Genomic DNA, 20,612 nt, shown 5'->3' with positions numbered 1-20,612 from the left:
CATATCCTAGTTTAAATCAATAAGAAAAAAAATAAAGCTTTCAGAATTTATTGTATTGTTGATTAAAGACAAGTAAACAAATGCTATTTGCACAATGTTAAACATGTTTAATGAAAAAGTAGTCCCGTAATTAAACCTTTGATTTTTTTTAGAAAAATAATGTTTTAAATGCAATCTTACAATAATCCTAAAAATGAAAAGTAAAGCTTGCATAAATCAAATGAAATTATGACTGAAGTAGTGCATATAGTACTGAAGACTAAAGATAAAACTCTAAACTCACTTATCTGAAAAAAGTCAAATGCTATTTACTCAAATTGAGTAAATAGAGAAATGCATTATAAAATGTTTAAATTTGTTATATTTAAGTAAATTGAAAACAAACATTTTGACAACTTTTGATCATATATAATGTTGCTTGGGCTTTCCTCCTAATGTATGAAGCTTCATTTATTTTATTAGTATTTACAGTGTGGATATTTATTATTTTTAATGATATATTGTCATCATTTTGTTTTAGGGCGGTAGAAATATTTATAATCAAGTAATAAAATAAATAAATAAACAAACAAATGAATAAATAAATAAGTGAACTATAATAGTATTAAATGTCTACCACATTAATATCCAAATAAAATGATTGGGAAATAAATAATTGTTGACTAACATGAGATGGATAATTTAATCTCATTTGCCATTAATTAGCATAGTTTTATATCAATATTTTTTGCTATCAGATATGCCGGTTTTAATTACTGGGAAATATCCTAACAAATTAGGCATACAAATTGGATGTTTCTCATTTATACAACATAGTTAATAGGGAGCACATAAGTATTTGCTTTAACAGGTGATCTTCCTCAATACAGTAAAATATGTTGTCTAGCAGCTGTTCCATAAATCACTGTTCTCTGGTTTGAATGAATGATTTAATTTTCTTTGGATAATTTATCCATGTTTATGATATAAGATTGATATATCAAACTTAAGATATATTAGTTTTAATATGAAATATGCACCTTTTGCCAATTTCATATTCTTTAGACAGAGATCTAGCAAAAGATAATTTGACTGCTCTATTTTTGAATTTGAAAATGATTGGCAACTAATGACACCCCTGTATACATTAATCATTCCTGCAAAAATACTTTTTTCTGGCAGTTTCCTAGCAACAGAAAATAAGTATAGCATTTTTTTTCTCCTCAAGTACCAAAGTTTTATTTGGGTTGCCCTATAATCTAAAACATTTTTATGTTAATTCTCATTTGTATTAGTGAAACCACATTTACCATAATGAAGGTACATTAAGCTATGTACCATCCAATTGAAGCATCGTTACATTTGAGGTGATAATTAACAGTTCTCCTATTTAGTAGTATGCTATCAACAACTTAATCTTCCTATTAGGCAGTACTGATCTTTGAGAAAACAAGTAAGATGTAAAAGGAGTTGTTTAACATTAGATTACAGAGTGCATAACAATATCATAGAATAACATTACAGAAACACATGGATTATCTCATGAAGAATATGTAACTCCAATTGGTGTATCACAAGTACTCAGGATGTATTTTTTTACTTTTTTCAGAAAATCCTTTGAATGTTTTCTTTCTAATTTATAAAAATAACATATATTTAAATTATTTTTATTTATTTTTCTTAGTCCAAGACATTGACCACCAGATTCTCTTACAATATTTATTTCTACAAAAAACTATAAGTATTGTCTGGGCTTCAAAAGGATTCCTAATAAAAAAAATAATGAAGAGCGGAAATCCAGTGATGTATTTTGAAATATTTTAGTAGATGGCAAAAATGGCAAAGTTAATTGCACTAGTTAGGGACAAGAATGTAAATAGTTTTAAATAGTTTAATACAATCATTCCCCAGCATCTAGTAGACAAACTGGGCCTTTTAGGCTTAAACACCCCTTTGTGCAACTGGACTCTTGATTTTCTTACCAACAGGCCCCAATATGTGCGAGCTGGAACAAATACCTCTAATACCATTTTTCTTGAGCACAGGTTCTCCTCAGGGCTGCATCCTAAATCTGCTGCTGTTCACCCTGTTGACTCATGACTGTTGTGCTAGGTTTGCCACCAACCATATTGTGAAGTTTGCAGATGATACAACAGTAGTAGGCCTTATTCATGATGACAATGTGGAAGCTTACTGTAAGGAGGTTGAGGGTTTGGTGAACTGGTCTAAGGAAAACAGCCTAGTTTTAAATACCGGAAAAACCAAAGAGATCATTGTCGATTTCAGAAAAGGCAGGCACAGCCACACTTCTCTGTGCATTAATGATTCACCTGTGGAGACAGTTACCAGCATCAAATTTCTGGGGGTAAGGCTAATGAGTAGGCTAGCTTGATTGCTCAACAGTGAGAAACTGGTGAAGCGATCATAGCTGTGCCTGCACTTTCTGTGTTGCATGAGAAAGCTCATGTTCCTTCCCCTGTCCTGTCATACAGCATCACAGTCTGGTTTGGAAGCATCACTGCTTCAGACAGGAAGGTGGTGCAGAAAGTGATGAGGATGGCCAAAAAGATCATCGGCAGTTCCCTCCCTCCCATCCAGGACATAGCACAGAAGCGTTGTTTGAACAGGGTCTATAAGATTAACTGGGACACTATTCCTCCTCTTCACAACCTGTTTTCCTTGTTACCTTCTGAGAGGAAGCTTCATGGTATCCATAGCAGAACACCCAGATTCAGCCATAGTTTCATTCCATACAGCATTAACCTTGTAAACTCTCAGGCTTCCTCCTTCCGTTATATATTCAAGATGGACAGTATTTAATATTTTATTGTAATGTATATGTAGGGGTGTGGGTCTATACACATGATGTATATAGTATGTTTTAGGTATATGTCATGTATGTGTTTCACTTTGAGAGCGGGCAACTAAATTTCATTTTTGATGTGTGCCATTGTACCCACAGTAAAAAATGACAAAAAATTGTTTTGTAATTACTCGCTTCTGGACTTTCTGTGCAAAAGGGGGTGGAAATGAAATGTTAGCTTTGGGTTTTGACAATACTGTTATAGAAATGACTAGTACTTACTATTTGGTATAACTAAGAAGTTGATACTATAACTTTATTATGTATCTTACTGCAGTAAAAAAAGTTGGAAGTCACTGCTTCTTGTTTCTTTTTTATTTTTTATTTACCTTCTCTATCCCCGCCAGGTAGGAGACCCACCCCTCCCCAAATCAAAGAAACCCCTTGGTCCTCAGTACAGTCAGTCTGTATGGGCAGGGGAACCCCATCAATCCACCAGCTAAGGCCAAAGGTGAAAATTAGGGTCTGGTTGCAAGGGGTCCCATGTGAAATGGAGGTGGACTCTGGGTCCTCAGTCTCCATCATTTCATGGGGAATCCTTCAGGAAATTTGTAGCCATAGCAAACGACAAATTTCCCTACAACCCACCCAAATTCTGTTAGCCGACTTCCAAAGGGCACCGATTAAGCTAAGAGGGCAGGCAAAACTATGGGTAGAATTCAAGGGGTTCCGAGGGGAGCTAACAGTCCAGGTCACAGAAGGGAAACAGGCCAGTCTAGTAGGCCTCGACTGGTTCGAGGCCTTAGGAATCAGGTTAGAAGGAATAAACTCCACCCAGGCCAGAGACCCTGAAGCCATCTGCAAGCAATTTGCAGATGTGTTCAATGGCTCCTTAGGGAAATACACAGCCCCCCTGGTAGAGCTAAAACTAAAGCCTGAAGTTTTACCATTCAGGATCAAGGCCAGAAGGGTCCTGTTCGCCCTCAAAAGTAAAATTGAGAACGAACTGGACCAACTGGTAAAACTCGGAGTGCTAGAACCCGTGGAAGGGGGAACCTGGGAAACCCCTATTGTCACCCCAATTAAGCCTAACGGTGAAGTAAGGATCAGCGCGGACTATAAGGCGACCCTCAACTGCGCATTAAACCCCCATGCTTACCTGGTCTACTGCCAGATAAAGAAATATTATGAAGTTCAATAGTTAATGCACTGAAATAAATAGCAGATCAAAATTTTCTAATAGACTATAATGTGCTTGTAAGCAGAACCTGGTTCAAGAGCCATTTACAGTACTAAGATATACAGCACTTGGTCCTGGAGTTTGAGTACCAGAACTGTACTGAGCTCACAGACTATTCATGCAATAATTTGCACTAATGAATATTTTGTCAGTGCTGCTATTAATTCAATTAAAGTCAGAAACGTTTCTTCTGCCCATCTTTGCATTTAAAGATCAGGGAATGAATCACAATGGGATGGAGAGAATAAGAAACAAACGTATTGCTTAAACAAAATAAATAAATAACAAAGCTAAATGAGGGACCAAAAAAAAGAGAGACCGGAAATAAAGAAATACAACATAAGGTAAAACAAAATCTGGCAGAATACTTACTTAAAATCATATCTGAGCACTTTAACAGATATTATTTGTTAGGTTCCACAAAATAAGGCAATGGCTACAACTTGCAGAATTTTGATTTCGAACTCAGCAGTAACATCTAAATGCTAAAATATACCAAGTAAGAGATATTGGTTTTAGTCTTTTATGTAGCATGATACAGAACCTACTTTTTCACTGGCAGAATCAACTCTACTCTGGCAGAGTCAAACTGAAGTGTAAGCCTTGTCCCATGTAGTTTGCTGAATATGACCTCTAGAATCATTAATATATTTTTCCCATATTGCTTAGCTCTCTCTCTGTGTGTGTGTTTGTGTGTGTGTGTGTGTGTGTGTGTGTATCTGTTACATCCACATGAATCAACATATTGTAATTGTTTTATCTGTTTCATTGATGTGCTTATTCTTCTTTCCCAAATGGGTCTCACAAATAACAGCTGCAAAAAAATTACCATGAATACTTTTTTAAAAATAATATTAATAATGGATTCTATTCTATAGCGTAAAAGAGTTAAGTAAGAACTTTAAATTGATGTTGTAGACCAGAAGTCACCAACCTTTTCATGCTGGCGGTTCAGAGGGAAAAGGAGTAGCTGGGAAATTTGTGCATGTGTGCACCTGCATAAACGAGGCTGTGTGCACCCACATGATGCTAGTGGCCCTGTTTGTGTAGGTGTGCAGATTCTAGCCACTTCTGCTGGTCCCGTGTGCATGTGCTAATTGACTGTGTAATCTGTGCATGTGTTAATGGCCCTATTTTTGCAGTTGCGCAGGTGCTAGCTACCACTAGCCCTGCTGCATGTACGAATGACCCATGGGCACTAACGGGAGTGCAGGTGAGAACCCCTGTCCCATGGCCCAGTGGCCAGTAGACCATGGCCCAGTAGTAGGTTGGGGGCCGCTGTTTTAGACAACATTGCTTCCCCAATAACAGCAGAAAAGTATTTCTTCTTTTTTATTACAAAGTACATACCATTGCAGCTTGTATTTTTCAGTAAGGTTGAATATGTAATTCTTCAAAAAAAAACATGCAAACTTGCAATTCTGGGAATTCCACTTCTAATGCCTTTAGAGGTCCATACTTTCATATATTTATCAATTTGCTCAGATAAAAATACAAAATATAGAGTTGTATTTCAATATGCATGGGATATAAAGAAATCTCAAGCTGGCTATCAGAATTACTCCTAGGAAGGCATCCTGAGCAAAAATGTCCAAGGGCACATCCGGATAGCTGCATTAAGTGTAACTGTCAATGCCATGAGTTGACATAAACATATGTTGAATGATAATTGCTGATCTCTTAAATTGAGGCTAGGGTTGCCTTTATTGGCTTAACATGCAGCAACTTAATAAATGTAATTTGTGGATTTATTTTCTTTTCCATCAAACATCACTTGCTGATGAAGAAAACAGTCACAAATGCTCTCCATAACATAAGGTAGCATACAGATTTGGCAATCATACGTAAGTATTTAGAATAACTGGCATAGTCACCAATCAAGTTGCCACACTATTAAGTACATAAATTGCACTTGCATCTGGTCTAATTCTGAATACAGGTTCAGAATAATGACGAAATTCATGTCCAAAAATAGCAGGCTGAGAAGTTACGATTATGGAAGAGAGAGTGCCACTACAACCAAGTTGTATAACAGAACAGGAGAAATGGCAACATCAAGAACTAATCTCTGGAGTAGGCAGAAGGTTGTAGCACTTTGTCCTCTACCAGAATAATAAAATAGTAAAAAATAGAAGCCACACAAAATCCTTTATCAGCAGAAAAATGTAATGCAGTCGGTGGTGACAGAGATGACAAATCTGGATTTTTTTCCTTGTCAGTTGACTTTCTGTGCAGCAGAAGATTAGCTTTCAGAGTTCTGGTCTTATTTTTAAAACATGGGTCTTGTGCTGTCTTGAAGGAATGCTAAATTCTTTTATATAAGGAGTGAAATTACAAGATCTAGCAAGCACTTCAAAAAGCATTGGTCAGATATTAAGCAGACAGATGCTCTGTAGAGCCTGGCACCCAACATCTCCTGCAACCCAAACCAAATGTGCATTGTGGTCAATGTCCAGAGACTGGAACAGTAGAGTCATGAAATTGAAAGTAACAGAAACCAGGTATACTCTAGCACCTGAATGCAATCACATCATTGATGATGAGGCATGCTAAATAACATATATAACAATTTTATGTCAGAAGAAGATTGAAAACAGTTTTAACCCAAAAAGAGTAAACAGCTTTTTTAAGCTGCCTCAGATGGGTGGAGATGAGATGAAACATCATTATTAAAAAAAATATGAATTCTGCTATATATGACTGCCAACATTATGAAAGCATGAGAATTAACCCCAAATCTCCAGGAATGTTAAGTAATGAAATCATCATGGACTCTTCAATGACATTATGTATTACATTACTGCAAAAGCTAGAGAATGCTATATAGCTACTTAAAAAGCTATCAAAGCTATATTTGGCATACATAACTTATATATTCCTATACAAATATAACTTGCCCATACATATATAAGTAAGTTACAGTCACAGTTGCCTTGTATATATTGAATCAGCAGCACAGAGATAACAAATCTGGATTCCCCCCCCCCCTTAAATTTGACTATCTGTACAGCAGAAGATTAGCTTATTTTTAAAACACAGGTCTTGTGCTCCTTTGAAGGAATGCTAAATTGTTGTATGTATACAAGCACATAGATATACAGAGGCACAGAAGAATTCCACAGACATGAATGCCAGCTTACTTCAGGATTCTTTTTTGATTTCAGATATGTTTTGATACAAGATGCTGGCGCTCTTGAGACACATCGTTCATGGACAGTGTACTTGCAAACTAAAAGAAAAATATAGTTATGAAAAGTTTTGCTAAATAAATATGAATTTTCAATGGCCTACTCATTCTTCTACAATTAATCTACAAAGAATTATATCCAGTTAACTCTAAAAGAGAAAAGACTGTCCAGTAAAGAAAATAACATTAGAAGAGTTGGTGAAGAATCTCTTTAATAGCAACTTTTGATTAAATCAGCTCTCACTAAGATGTTCACAATAATTCATAATCAAATCAAATAAATAGAAGAAATTTAATTGGCAAATGCCAAATGTTTTCCTGTCATTTGCCAAGATGAAGAAATCTATACTTTCTAAACTATAGGCATGAAAGCAGCTGGTACAACTGAATATGAAGGGCAACAAGTTTGTCTTTCTCTAAATGGCTAATTAGTCTTGTTTCCACATAGTAGCTTATTTATTTCTTTATTTTTGATTTGTTGTCAATATCTTCATTTCAGAAAATTAATTCCAACTATTATAAACTTTACTATTTTTAAAGAAACACAATATCATCTCCATTTTGCATTCTGATAATATTCAGCTTTGATTTCACAAAACATCAACATTATATTTTTGAATTTATGGAAGTTAAGATTAATGTGTCACTGTGACAAAAGATTTAATACTATATTTTACAAAGAGTAATGAAGTTACAGCAGATGAGTTTGTTTCAGAGGAATTATTGCCTTATTTATTGAAGAACCAACCTAAATTAAAATAATAAAATAACATGAGATAATAAAATACCTCTTCCTAGAGCCTTGGTGGAGCAGTGGGCTAATGCCTCCTTAAGTAACACCAGCTGCCTGCAATTAATGCAGGTTCGCATCCCACCAGGCTCAAGGTTGACTCAGCCTTCCATCCTTCCGAGGTAGGTAAAATGAGGACCCAGATTGTTGGGGGCAATAAGCTGACTTTGTAATAATGCTGCTTGGGGGGCCCAGCGAAAGCCCTAATAAGCAGGCATATACATAGAATGAAGGCTACTGCTAAGCTTGTAAGCCGCCCTGAATCTTTGGAGAAGGGCGGGATATAAATGGAATTAAAATAAAAAAAATAAAAAAAATATTTACAAATCCTGCTGCCTTTTTCTTCAACTGAAACTAAAGAAACTAAGGGATCAGGAAGAGTATCCAGTCTTTAAATGCTCTACTCAGCCACCCCAACTCTACCCAAATTATGGAACCATAGAGTTGTAAAAAGAAAAAAAAACTAAGGAAAGGCTGTACAATCAAACCAAATACTACAGAGAGTTATTAATCAATAGCCCAAAGAAAGCAATAGTTGATGGTCAGAGAAGGAGGTGCTTAAATTCTCCGGAACTTTTTGCTCACCACAGTATAATAAAATTTCTACAATATCTCAGAAACAATAAATTTACTATTTTAACTTATAATAAGGAATCAGAAGAGTTTATCAGCCTATGATGCCCATAGATGGAAGGTAATTAAAAAAAATTATTTTTAAAAAATTTAACACAACATCAAACAGGAAGATGAAAACAGAGAAAGAATATAATATTTTGTTCAACTATTTCCTTCCTCTTGTTGCATTTTAAAGTGGATAAGATTTAAGAAAGGCAGTTCTTCAAGTGTCTGTATTCAAAAATGTTAACAGGAATTCAAACAAAGCTGCATTTTAAATCCTTCTAAGAATAGATGCATTTTTATCTATATTGGTACCAAAGAACAAACTCTGTCTTTCTCATGCTTCATCAGGGGAATGGCATGGAGAAGATAATAAATAAATAAATAAATAAATAAATAAATAAATAAATAAATAAATAAATAAATAAATAAATAAATAAATAAATTTTTAAAAAGAACAAAGCTAAATGAGGGAAGTAAATGCCATAAAAACTATGAGATATGTGAGATAATGAGAAATGCCTCAATGAACAGATTATGCTGATTTTTTTTATTAATTTGATATACTATATTATCTTAATGGCAAAAGACACCTCACTGAAATGAATCAAAGTTACCTCACCTGTCCATTATTAATAAGCATTAAAACTTGCTTCTCTTTCAAGAAGAATTTAAGAGGAGATTTAGAATTAGAAGGTTATATCCTGTATGTCATTGGCTTTCTGGTATGCCCAGCTAACAGAAAGATTTTGAAATTGGTAAGATCAAGTTTGTTGTGGAATAGGGTACAAATGATGATAATATTATTGCTAGAATCTAAAAAATCTTACTAAAATGGAAATAGGATGAACAAGTAAAGGCAGTATGATATGGGTAAATTTTTGATACAATATATTTTTTGGAAATGTTACCAAAAGTAGGTACATTTTTTATCTTTTCTGGACATGCAAGAAAGCTAGAGAATACTGGGACCAAATCAGTGGTGGGATTCAGCCAGTTTACATCAGTTTGGCAGAACCGGTAGCTAATATTTTGTTGCCCAGGCCCAGAATGGACTTCTGGAAGCGGCATCCACAAGAGAATTGATTGTTCACATATTTGAATCCCATCACTGGACCAAATATGTATTCTGATTCTGAAGATTTTAAAAATAAACGTACGGCTGAAACCAGACCCTTTCCTTTGGAGGTTAATGGATAAACAGATTGGGAGATGTTATGGAAATTTGTTTTCATATTGCAGTTAGATTTGCTGTGCAAACGTGAGAGGATTTACAAAAGCCTAAATTGGACAAATGGATAGTCAAACTGATGGAATTGACAGAGATGGCAAAATAACGGCTTCCAGGACTGATCAATTTTAATTTTACTCGGCAATCTCTTTTGGGCTTTTTTGCAAGAAACTAAGAGAAATTAAACTTTAGTATTTGTTTATTAGAATTACATGGAGTTATAAAATAAAATAGTCTACTTTTAATTTTAGTTGGTTGTATTTTTATCTATATCTGTACCAAAGAAGCTTGGAAGTAAATCCTTTTCTTGTTGCTTTACTTTTTCTTTCTGCATCTTTATTTTGCTTTTTGTCTAATCTTTTTTTTCTATTTTTTTTGCTTGTTTAATTTTGTTCATCTTGTTGAAACTTAATAAATTGTAAATATAAAAAGTAGTATTAAGAAGACTAGAAGATGTATGTTGTTTTAATTTTCTAATAGACTATAATGTACATGTAAGCAGAACCTGGTTCAAGAGCCATTTACAGTACTAAGATATACAGCACTTGGTCCTGGAGTTTGAGTACCAGAACTGTACTGAGCTCACAGCTATTCATGCAATAATTTGCACTAATGAAATTGTGGAAGTTACCTTCATTTCAGAAGTAATTAAGAATGAAAGGAAAGCTATTTTGTCAGTGCTGCTATTAAATCAATTAAAATCAGAAACATTTATTCTGCCCATCTTTGCATTTAAAGATCAGGGAATAAATCACAATGGGATGGAGAGAATAAGAAACAAACTTATTGCTTAAACAAAATAAATAAATAACAAAGCTAAATGAGGGACCAAAAAATAAATAAAGAAATAAATACAATATAAGGTAAAAGAAAACCTGGCAGATGACTTACTTAAAATCTTATCTGATCACTTTAACAAATATAGATATTATTTGTTAAGTTCCACAAAATAAGGCAATGGCTGTAACTTGCAGACTTTTGATTTTGAGCTGAGCAGTAACATCTAAATGATAAAATATACCAAGTAAGAGATATTGGTTTTAGTCCTCTACATAGCGTGATACAGAACCTACTTTTTGACTGGCAGAATCAACTCTACTGTGGCAGAGTCAAACTGAACTGTAAGCCTTGTCCCATATGTGTGTGTGTGTGTGTGTGTGTGTGTGTGTGTGTGTTTGTTACATCCACATGAATCAATATATTGTAATTGTTTTATCTGTTTTATTGATATGCTATACTGGATATTTACAAAGGGTGTGAACAACTGCACACACGTTTATGCAGCACCCAAGTACAATATTTATTTTCACTTTTTCATTTAAAGCTACTCACAATGGTCTAATCTAAAAGCTCTTGATGCAAAAATCCCTGTGCCCATATCAATCATTTTGTCTAGGTAACATTCAGAATCAACCAGTATGCATGCTCACAGGAACAAGAGAGACCTTGTTTGCCTAATCCTATGAGCATATTCAAACAGAGATTACAGTAGGCAGGCTTCTTAAAGTGTTTTAGTCTCCATACATGCTGCCCATCATCTTTCACATTCTGCAGAACACATAAAAAGAAATGGATTTCATTTAATGGCATAAACAAAAAAACCTTTAAGTGCCAATAAAAATTGAAATTGACTCAAGAACATAAAAGACAATCTGCTTCTTCATTTATTAATTTTCAAGTGATTACAACATAATTTTTTCCAAATAAAGATGTAGAGATATGGTAGCAAAATGGGAGTTGGGGGGGTGGAGCTGAAAACTCTAAAACTTTTTAGCATTTATTGTTAATAAAATGATTTGACCAGGTAACATGTACACAACCATATTCTAAAAGATAGACTGTATGTTTAGGGTTTATTTGGCTACAGCTACAAATTCAAGGCCCCCTGCTGCATAGGGCTTTTTGAAAAAAATACCCACATTATTTTAGTATTGCCTTTTATTTTTTCCATATGTTATGAATGAATAATGATGAAGATTTAATAAAAACATCTTAATTAAAATTGTCACATTTTTACTTAGGTAAAACTAAGTACAATAAACAAAAATTCAAGAAGACAAGACTTTCATAATAAAGTATTTGTCTATTAAACTGAACTTGAATTAATTGAAGAAGTGTCATAACCCTCAATTACTAATCCCTTATATTCTCTGTGTTTAAGTTGTTTTGGTTCTGCCATTCTCCTATGGGGGAACGGGGAAGACCAGGGGGCTTTGTAGTGCATGTGGAATGCTTCCTCTATCTGCTTTGATGTATCCTCTTCCGGACTTGAAAGGAATGTCTTGAGGCCATCTGCCTTGTCTCAGTGTGGAGGGAGGAAACAGCAAAGACCTAACCTTGAAAGAGGCACCTTATTGGTTCATTTCCCACAGCTCAATGACACCTATGGATTGGTCTGTTTGAACCAACCAGATGGACAGTTGGGGTGGGGTTATGATTTTGCAGATTTTACCTATTCATTTGGGTGGGAAGCCCTGAGATCCTGCCTAGCATTCCTGCTGTCTGTATCTGCCAATAAAAGTTCCTTTTGAAATGATACAAGTTTCAAGAGTTCTGCTTTCTTGGTAGGGAAATGGAGGCAGGTCCTTAGAGAAGATGTATTTATACTATAACTATTAAGTGCTGCTATTTATTCAAAAGAATGACGACTATGCATGAACAGAACATATGGACCAATCCAGTTGGCATAAAATACAATATATTCATTTAGAATATAGTGTATGCTTTGAAGGAGCAGGCAGGACAGCAGGCTTAAACAGAATTAACTTTATTTTGGAACCAGGCAAGGAACAAGTAAACAGAGCTTCTATTTATACTACAGCTGTCAGATATTTAACCAATCGGGGCTGTGCCGGTTTCCCGCTTGTTTCATTTCAGCCAATCGGTGTCTGGCCGGTTTGACAGCTCGGAGTTGTCAAACTGGTGGCGCGTGCGCGGTAGCCAGCGACTTTGACAGCCGAGAGCTGTCAGCCGGCTCGCGCTTGCGTAGTTGTTCTCCGGCAGCTTTTGACAGCTGTCAAAAGCTGCCACGGCTTTTACCTCAGCCTGTTGAACTCATATTCATAACTTGTGTGTATAATAATAACATGTAAATACATAACACCCCTTACCCCTCCCTCTGATTGGTTTGAAGGTTCCCCCGGTTGTTCCTTCGCGGTGTTCCCCATTCAAAGTCTTTTAGGTAGGCGGGGGGTTTCCTTGTTCTTACTGAACGTCGGGGGGGGGGGTGTTTCTTCCGTCCGATCTTCATCCCTTGGTTCGGTCAGTGCTGTGTCAGTGTTAGAGTCTGGCTCGGGGGGCAGAAGGTTTGGCTCCTCAGTTTACGGGTCCTTTTCGTTGGACGCTTGCTGTGGGGGAAAGTCATTATGCTCTGGGTTTTGGTGTGATGGCATTTGCTCGGGAGGGTTTCAGTGTGATGGCATTTTGTTGCTCCCCCTTCCCCCATGTTTTGCGGGCTGCGCTGTCGCAACTGAACAATGTGTCTATGGAGGTGGTTGTTGTTTCCAGCATTGATGATGTATGACAAGGGTCCAGTTTGTTCTAGGATAACCCCCTGTATCCACTTATTCCCACCCCCGTAGTTTCTAGCCCAGACGGCTTGGCCAGCATTGAGAGTTCTGTGCCGGATGGGTATTTCTGGGTCTGCGGGGGTTCTATCTGGGTGTAATCGATCAAGTCTGGTCGTGAGTCGTTTGCCCCAGTGGAGTTTAGCTGGCAACTTTCCGGTGGTTGTGCGGGGGGTGGTATGTTGTGCTAGCAGGAATTGTGCAAGTCTGCGGTGCCAATTGCCGATGATGATTTTCCGCAGTGCCTCTTTGGTTGACTTTACCATCACCTCAGCCAAGCCGTTCGTCGAGGGATGAAACGGAGCCGTGGTGGTGTGTCTAATAGAGTTCACCGTTGTGAAACTCTGGAATTCATGGGAAGTAAATTGGGGGCTGTTATCTAACACATCTGGGAGTCCATGTGTGGCAAACAAGCCCCTTAACACTTGTATTGTGGCTGCAGAGGTCGTGCTCGTGACCGGAGCCACCTCCAACCACTTAGAATAACTATCTACCACAATTAAGAACATTTGTCCCTGGAAGGGACCTGCAAAATCTAAGAAGATGCGGGACCACTCAGTGACTTCAGCTAGTTACTTAGCTCGAGACCAAGGGAAAAAATCTCTTCTTCCCTTGGATGGTGACTTCAGCTATGCGAAGCAGAGGATCCCATCCTCGTCGCCAGTGCTTTGAAGGAGCAGGCAGGACAGCAGGCTTAAACAGAATTAACTTTATTCTGGAACCAGGCAAGGAACAAGTAAACAGAGCTTCTATTTATACTACAGCTGTCAGATATTTAACCAATCGGGGCTGTGCCGGTTTCCCGCTTGTTTCGTTTCAGCCAATCGGTGTCTGGCCGGTTTGACAGCTCGGAGCTGTCAAACTGGTGGCGCGTGCACGGTAGCTGGCGACTTTGACAGCCGAGAGCTGTCAGCCGGCTCGCGCTTGCGTAGTTGTTCTCCGGCAGCTTTTGACAGCTGTCAAAAGCTGCCGCGGCTTTTACCTCAGCCCCGTTGAACTCATATTCATAACTTGTGTGTATAATAATAACATGTAAATACATAACAGTGTACTAGACTTCCGGTCAAGGTGTTACTCAAGGGACTGCTTGAACTGCTTACAGGGACTTTTTTCAACCACATCTTTTTTTTAAACACCTTATGTTTTTACATACATTCTGGAATTTAACATTATTATTTTACATAACATTGTATTATTTTAATACAATAAAATGCCATCTTTAACTCTAGCATGTCTTATCCCATGTCATTGTGGGTTTTCACTACGTATAGATTTTCTTTATAAATTCTCTTGAGTAAAATTTTAAAATCATTTGCCCTGATCATTATTAAGGTCAAGTGTCTTAAAGCAGGGTTCCCCAACCCCCGGTCCATGGACTGGTACCGGGACGCGGCATGCCAGCAACCAGTCTGCACAAACAAGCAAAGCCCCATCCGTGGAATGCAGGCAGCACACAAAACCATGCACTCTCCTGTCCATGGAAAACCCTTTCTCCACAGAACCGGTCCCTTGGGTCCAAAATGTTGGGGATCTCTGCTTTAGAGAAATGAATGTTTCATAACTAAGGAAATGGAAGCACCTTCACTTTGCTATGTTTATCTACTGAAATAAAAGAAACAATGCAATTGTTAATGAAACTAGAATATACACTAAAGGTTAATATTGGCACCATATAGTAATGAATAATTTTGGAAAATCAATGAGTCCTACCAAAATATGGAATTTAACATTTTATAGATAACACTGGTTTTATCAAATCTAGGATTCAGCAAAGGGATTATTTTACAAAGTAGAAAAAATATGCTACTGATTTTAAAGAATAGATTCAATAGTTCCCTATTAATTTTTAAATGTATTTACATTATAAAACAAGAATATGAAGGAATACACTTCTATATGCTTTAGATTTAATTATATGTGCAAACGTTGAGTTAGATCCATATTATTATTATTATATTAAACTCTTTTTTCTTCAGTTTTAGTTCACTTTATTGCCCACATGTTCAATCTTTTTAAACTTTTTTAAAATGTATTTTGTTATATAGATTTTGTATTCTACTATTTCATCAAAAATGTTGTTTTACTATAATATACATTTTACTTATGTATCAACTTTTTAAAAATGTTTACAACCAGTCCCCAGATTAAAAATAGGTTTCATTCCTAAGTCTGTCTTTAACTCATATTTGTAAGTAAATTGGAACTGGTATTTACAAATGGATTTCCTATTATTAAAAATGGCAGACTGCATTTTATTTCCTTAAGCTAATAAACCTCTGAAATTATACACTGTTTTCAAGAACTGCTGAAAACCAAAAGTAGGCTGTATATTAAAAATGCACAGCTTCAGCTGTTCATGAAAATATTGTACAGCTTTAGTCATTTGTTGTTCAAGGAAGGAAAATACTATCACCATTTTTGGTGATATAAAGCCCCTTGGGTTGCCATAAATTGTTTTTCTTAACCCAGAGATTGTAATCTGCCAAATGCCAATACTATGATATGGATTTTTTATACTATCTCATATTATAAAAACATATTCTGTGTAGTTCCTTCCGGATGGAAATAGTTTTACTTGTTACTTGTTAAGCTTACTGGAAATGTGCATGAGCCAAACTGCTACACTAAAACATTTAATTCATAGCCAATTGACATGGATTTGAAAGCATTCCTGGTAACAAAACTGTTTCATGCCTCAAAAATATAACGCTGTGCAATCATGCAATCAGTTATTTCCAAATCTGAGTGTTCAATCTCTGGATACATATTTGGACACTGGGACATTATATACTGAAGTTAATGGTTGAGTTATTTTTTCCTTTTTCAATTTAAAGAAATAGTTAAGACTGTTTATACAACATATTCACTTAACTCAACAGAAACCCTGCAAAGTGCATTCAGAGAAATATAATGAATTCTCAATTTAATTTAATACAATTTATTTGATTTGGTATGGCTCCCCACTCCAGAAGACTGAGTGGCTTACAAAATCCAAAACAGTTAAAATTGTTAAAATCCACAAAGTACAAGTCAACTTCTTTTTTTCAGCTTTGAAAAGATGATAAATAGTAGTAAGATCTTCTTTATTTGCTTTAAGAGATGAGCAGGCTAGGGTGGGACTAAACATGTCATTGGTTTGGAGTCATTGTGTTTCCACAAGAAAACCCAGTCCAGCTTTCCTTGAATTCCATTGACCCATATCTATCAATTTGGCTTGATTGTTGCAGGTCAAATTCTTGTGTAGGTAGCATGTAATAAACTTTTAGTGCTTTGAACTCAACTCCTTTTCCTGTTACTGGCACCTAATACTTGCTTTTTTAAAAGAAAAAGGTGCCGAAACTCACACATGTCATACAACCCGCCTTGCCTACCCTACAAGGTTCCATCCAAAAAAGGTGCCGAACTCTGTTCTGAGTGTTCTATGACAAAAAAGCCCTGTAAATAGTTAGGGTGGTACATGTGGCTACCACTCTACAGATTCTAATAGATGTTTTAGAACATCTGATAGTGCTACTATGCAAATAAACTTGGGGATATTGATATCAATGGGACTCAGGTGTTTGTATGTGTCTCTTTGTTGTGTGTGTCTGTGAATGTGCATAAAATACTGTTTCAATTCTGTAAACAGGGTACTTTTATTATATTATATTATTAGTGGGCTAATGCCTCCTTAAGTAACACCAGCTGCCTGCAGTTAGTGCAGGTTCGCGTCCCACCAGGCTCAAGGTTGACTCAGCCTTCCATCCTTCCGAGGTAGGTAAAATGAGGACCCAGATTGTTGGGGGCAATAAGCTGACTTTGTAATAATGCCGCTTGGGGGGGGCGAAAGCCCTAATAAGCAGGCATATACATAGAATGAAGGCTACTGCTAAGCTTGTAAGCCGCCCTGAGTCTTCGGAGAAGGGCGGGATATAAATGGAATAAAAAAAAATTGCTAAGAAGGCTTTACAATCATGCTTTACATTTAGTATTATATCAAATAAAAATGAAGAAGTTTCTTTAGGTTATTAAAACTAAATCTTAATATTACACACACACACACACACACACACACACACACACACATATCCCAGTTATACATATGTTAGCATATTATTTTTATTACATCTTCCTCTAATAGTTTCTGAAAATTCTCTAAAAGAATTGCAGATGCTCCCTCTTGTGGAAAACCCAAAGAATAGCAATGAAGCAATATGTTCTGATTAAGTAATTTTTGGCTATTATTGTTCAGAGACAGTTTAGTGATTAGCTTTCGTATATTTTTTTATCAATGTTTCCTAGTTTTCCCAAAAAGGATACAGATGAGAACAAAAGTAATTGGTTATAGACAGAATATTGGCTTTACCACCGCCCCCCCCCCATTAAAATTTTGTGAATGTCTTGTGAATGTCTTCTCTGGACAAACTCTGTGGTCTTTGATTCTTCACACTTTTATAATATCTGTGGAAAATCTTCATCACAGAATTATTCATTTTCAAACTGGAATAAAAAGCACATACTGCTAACATTTTTCAATACTAAACAAGCAGTGTTCATAATATTTACTATATAGTATATAAGCCTTAGGTATTTATATTGAACATGTAGACACAGTGCTTTAAATATATTTCCTGCCAAGTGAAGTAGGACTCTCCATTATTCTAGCCAAATTTATGATCTAACTAAGCAGTGTTGATTGAGTGTTCCTTAGGGAATGCACATTGACAATCATTGTGGCAATAATCTTGCTTAGCTAGACCATTCTTTATGGACCAATTCAGCTGAATTTTTTTTATACTTCGGCCTAAATTTCCTTAAGTATTTTTTTTTCCTTTTTAAAGAGTCATCTGTGTAAAGGTTCATTTGGTTGATTATAAGGTAACATCACTAATGTATTTCTTACAGCTTTTGAAATAACACATTATAGCAAAATACTGCTGCAATTCAACCCTGACATCTAGTGGAGAAAAGGTTGTGGAGAAAACTCAGTTGAAATTCCAAACATATTCACTCCAAAAATTACTGCGCTTTTTAAAAAGCTGTATATTCTTTTTTTACCAAACTAAAATAGATGTTTTTGAAAACTTGTGGAGGATTTTTACATAGACATGTTTAAGAAATAAATTAATAAGGAAATAGGCAGCTCAGAAGGATTCTGAAATATACAGAGAGACAAATAATGACCTCTTTTTCAAGTCCAGCTCAGTGTCACAAACACATACATTATTACTTCATCAACTCTCAAACAAATTTGGGTGGATTAAAACAAACAGAAAAGCCTACTTATTAGAAGAAAATACAACAGAGCAGAAGAAACAACAGTTGTTCTAAAAGTTCTATAGAAATTTAATTAATTAATTAATTAATGGAACCAAGTGCAAAGTACAACACTAAAGTCAAACTAAAAGACCCGAAAGAACATTGTGGATCAGCGGCAATTTCTGGGTGGCTTTCAAGGGCAGCAAAGTACAGTGCATTACAGTAATCCAAACATGAGATGACAAGTCACATATTTGTATCTGAAGGTCCTCCTGTTCAAAAAGGGTACCTGTCTTGGCCACAGCTTCTACCTGCTCACTTGACTTGCCAGCGTTTGAAAGATATAACTGTATTTCGTCTACATATTTATGTTTAACTAGAGTGGCATGGTTGCTTAATGGTGAAGATGCTTGCCTCCCACTCGGAAGGTTAAGAGTTCAATCCTAGGTAATGGCAGATGTTCCTTTCCTAGGACGCAAATAAAAAATACTGTGTGGCATAGGAAGGTCAGTAAATGCTCAGATCTATCCAGTCACCCCAACTCTACCCTGAAATAAGGGATTACATGGTTGTAAAAAGGGAGGTTTTTTATGTTAAACTAGCCAATGATGTCATCCAATGGTTTCCTGCACATATTCATCAGATTGGGGAAACAGCGTGGAATAGTTTTTTTCAGAACTATTTGTTCCAGCCTTGTTTGACTCTCTCAATTTGACCCATCCACTCAGAGTCCAACTCAAGGCAAATTCAAGTGATATTATTTTGTTTATTTATATCCTGCCTTTATTGTTTTTACAACAACTCAAGGGAGCAAACATATCCAGCACATCTTCCTCCTCCTGTTTTCCCCACAACAACAACCTGTGAAGTGAATTGGATGAAAGACAGTAACTGCCCCAGAGTCACCCAGCTGGCTTTCCCAGCAAAGGCAGAACTTGAATTCACAGTCTCTTGCTTTCTAGTCTGGTGTCTTAACCATTAGAACAAACAAATCATCCCATACAAGATCACTTGGTCCAAACTATATAGCCTCACTCTATGGCAGGCATGTCAAACTCGCAATGTCAAGTGATGTTGCGTGATATATTGGGACTTTTTCCCCATTGCCAGCAATGGGGTGGGTACAGTTTCAGCATGAAGCATCCAACCCATGGGCCAGTAGTTTGACATGCCTGCTCTATGGCATGTGGAATTCAAATGACTATTCTTACCCAATACATTAGGCTTAGTGTAGTGTCAGGAGTGAAGAAGACCTTTCTTGAGCTAGAAGCGTAACCAACCTTCTAAGAATATTGAATACTAACAGATATTTAGTATCTCCAATATCACCAGAAACCATATGGAATCAACAGTAACCTAATGGTCTTATTTCTAACAAAAATCTGCAGCAGTTGCATTCTCCAATACACAGCTGCCACACATAGTTCATATAAAAAGCATCACTTCTGAGAAATGCCCTTTTACTGTTATTTTGTCCAGCAAGGATGTCCATTGTCAAATTGATTAGCCTTCATAATCCATTGACATTATTTCAAGCAAAGAACTATAAACTGGCTGGAGCCCATTAAGATTTTGCAGTGTGGAAGCCTTAGTAAATAATGTAATATCATTTTCAAAAGAAACTTATTTGATCTCAATAATTTCAAATCAAAGAACTTGGGCATTTGTCTAGAATGCAAATTGTGTTTTTCTACTAGCATGTAACACCCAATATATTTGACTATGTAAATAAATGGTGTTTATAATGCTGGAAATCTCACAAAAAGTTGAAGAATTTATATTTGTATAAGGAAGCTTGTAAGGATTTATTTAGTAAATATGAGGAAAAATGAATATAATTAAGTTTGTGAATTTTGATCTGTGTGTTTTCTATTGACATTTATTAATAGCATAGTAGGAAAAATATGACAGTAGTTGCATTATGTAAATATGATTTAGTTAATTAATCAATTAAATGCAA

The 20,612-nt window shown here is 36.0% G+C and overlaps 1 protein-coding gene across 1 annotated transcript in view; it reads right to left on the bottom strand.

The window, feature by feature from the left end:
• Positions 1-20,612, bottom strand: part of DGKB (diacylglycerol kinase beta) — a gene marked incomplete at both ends in the record, with an annotated part of 339,119 nt that overhangs the window by 293,226 nt on the left and 25,281 nt on the right. The window contains 2 exon segments of the mRNA XM_083379029.1: positions 7,163-7,251; positions 11,279-11,396. Of these exon segments, the coding sequence (XP_083235155.1) occupies positions 7,163-7,251; positions 11,279-11,396 (207 nt within the window).

The sequence above is a fragment of the Vipera ursinii genome (assembly GCF_947247035.1).
Source record: "Vipera ursinii genome assembly, chromosome: Z".
NCBI classification, from domain to species: domain Eukaryota; kingdom Metazoa; phylum Chordata; class Lepidosauria; order Squamata; family Viperidae; genus Vipera; species Vipera ursinii.
The sequence above is the reverse complement of the archived record's forward strand: the minus strand, read 5'-3'. Positions and strand labels throughout refer to the sequence as shown.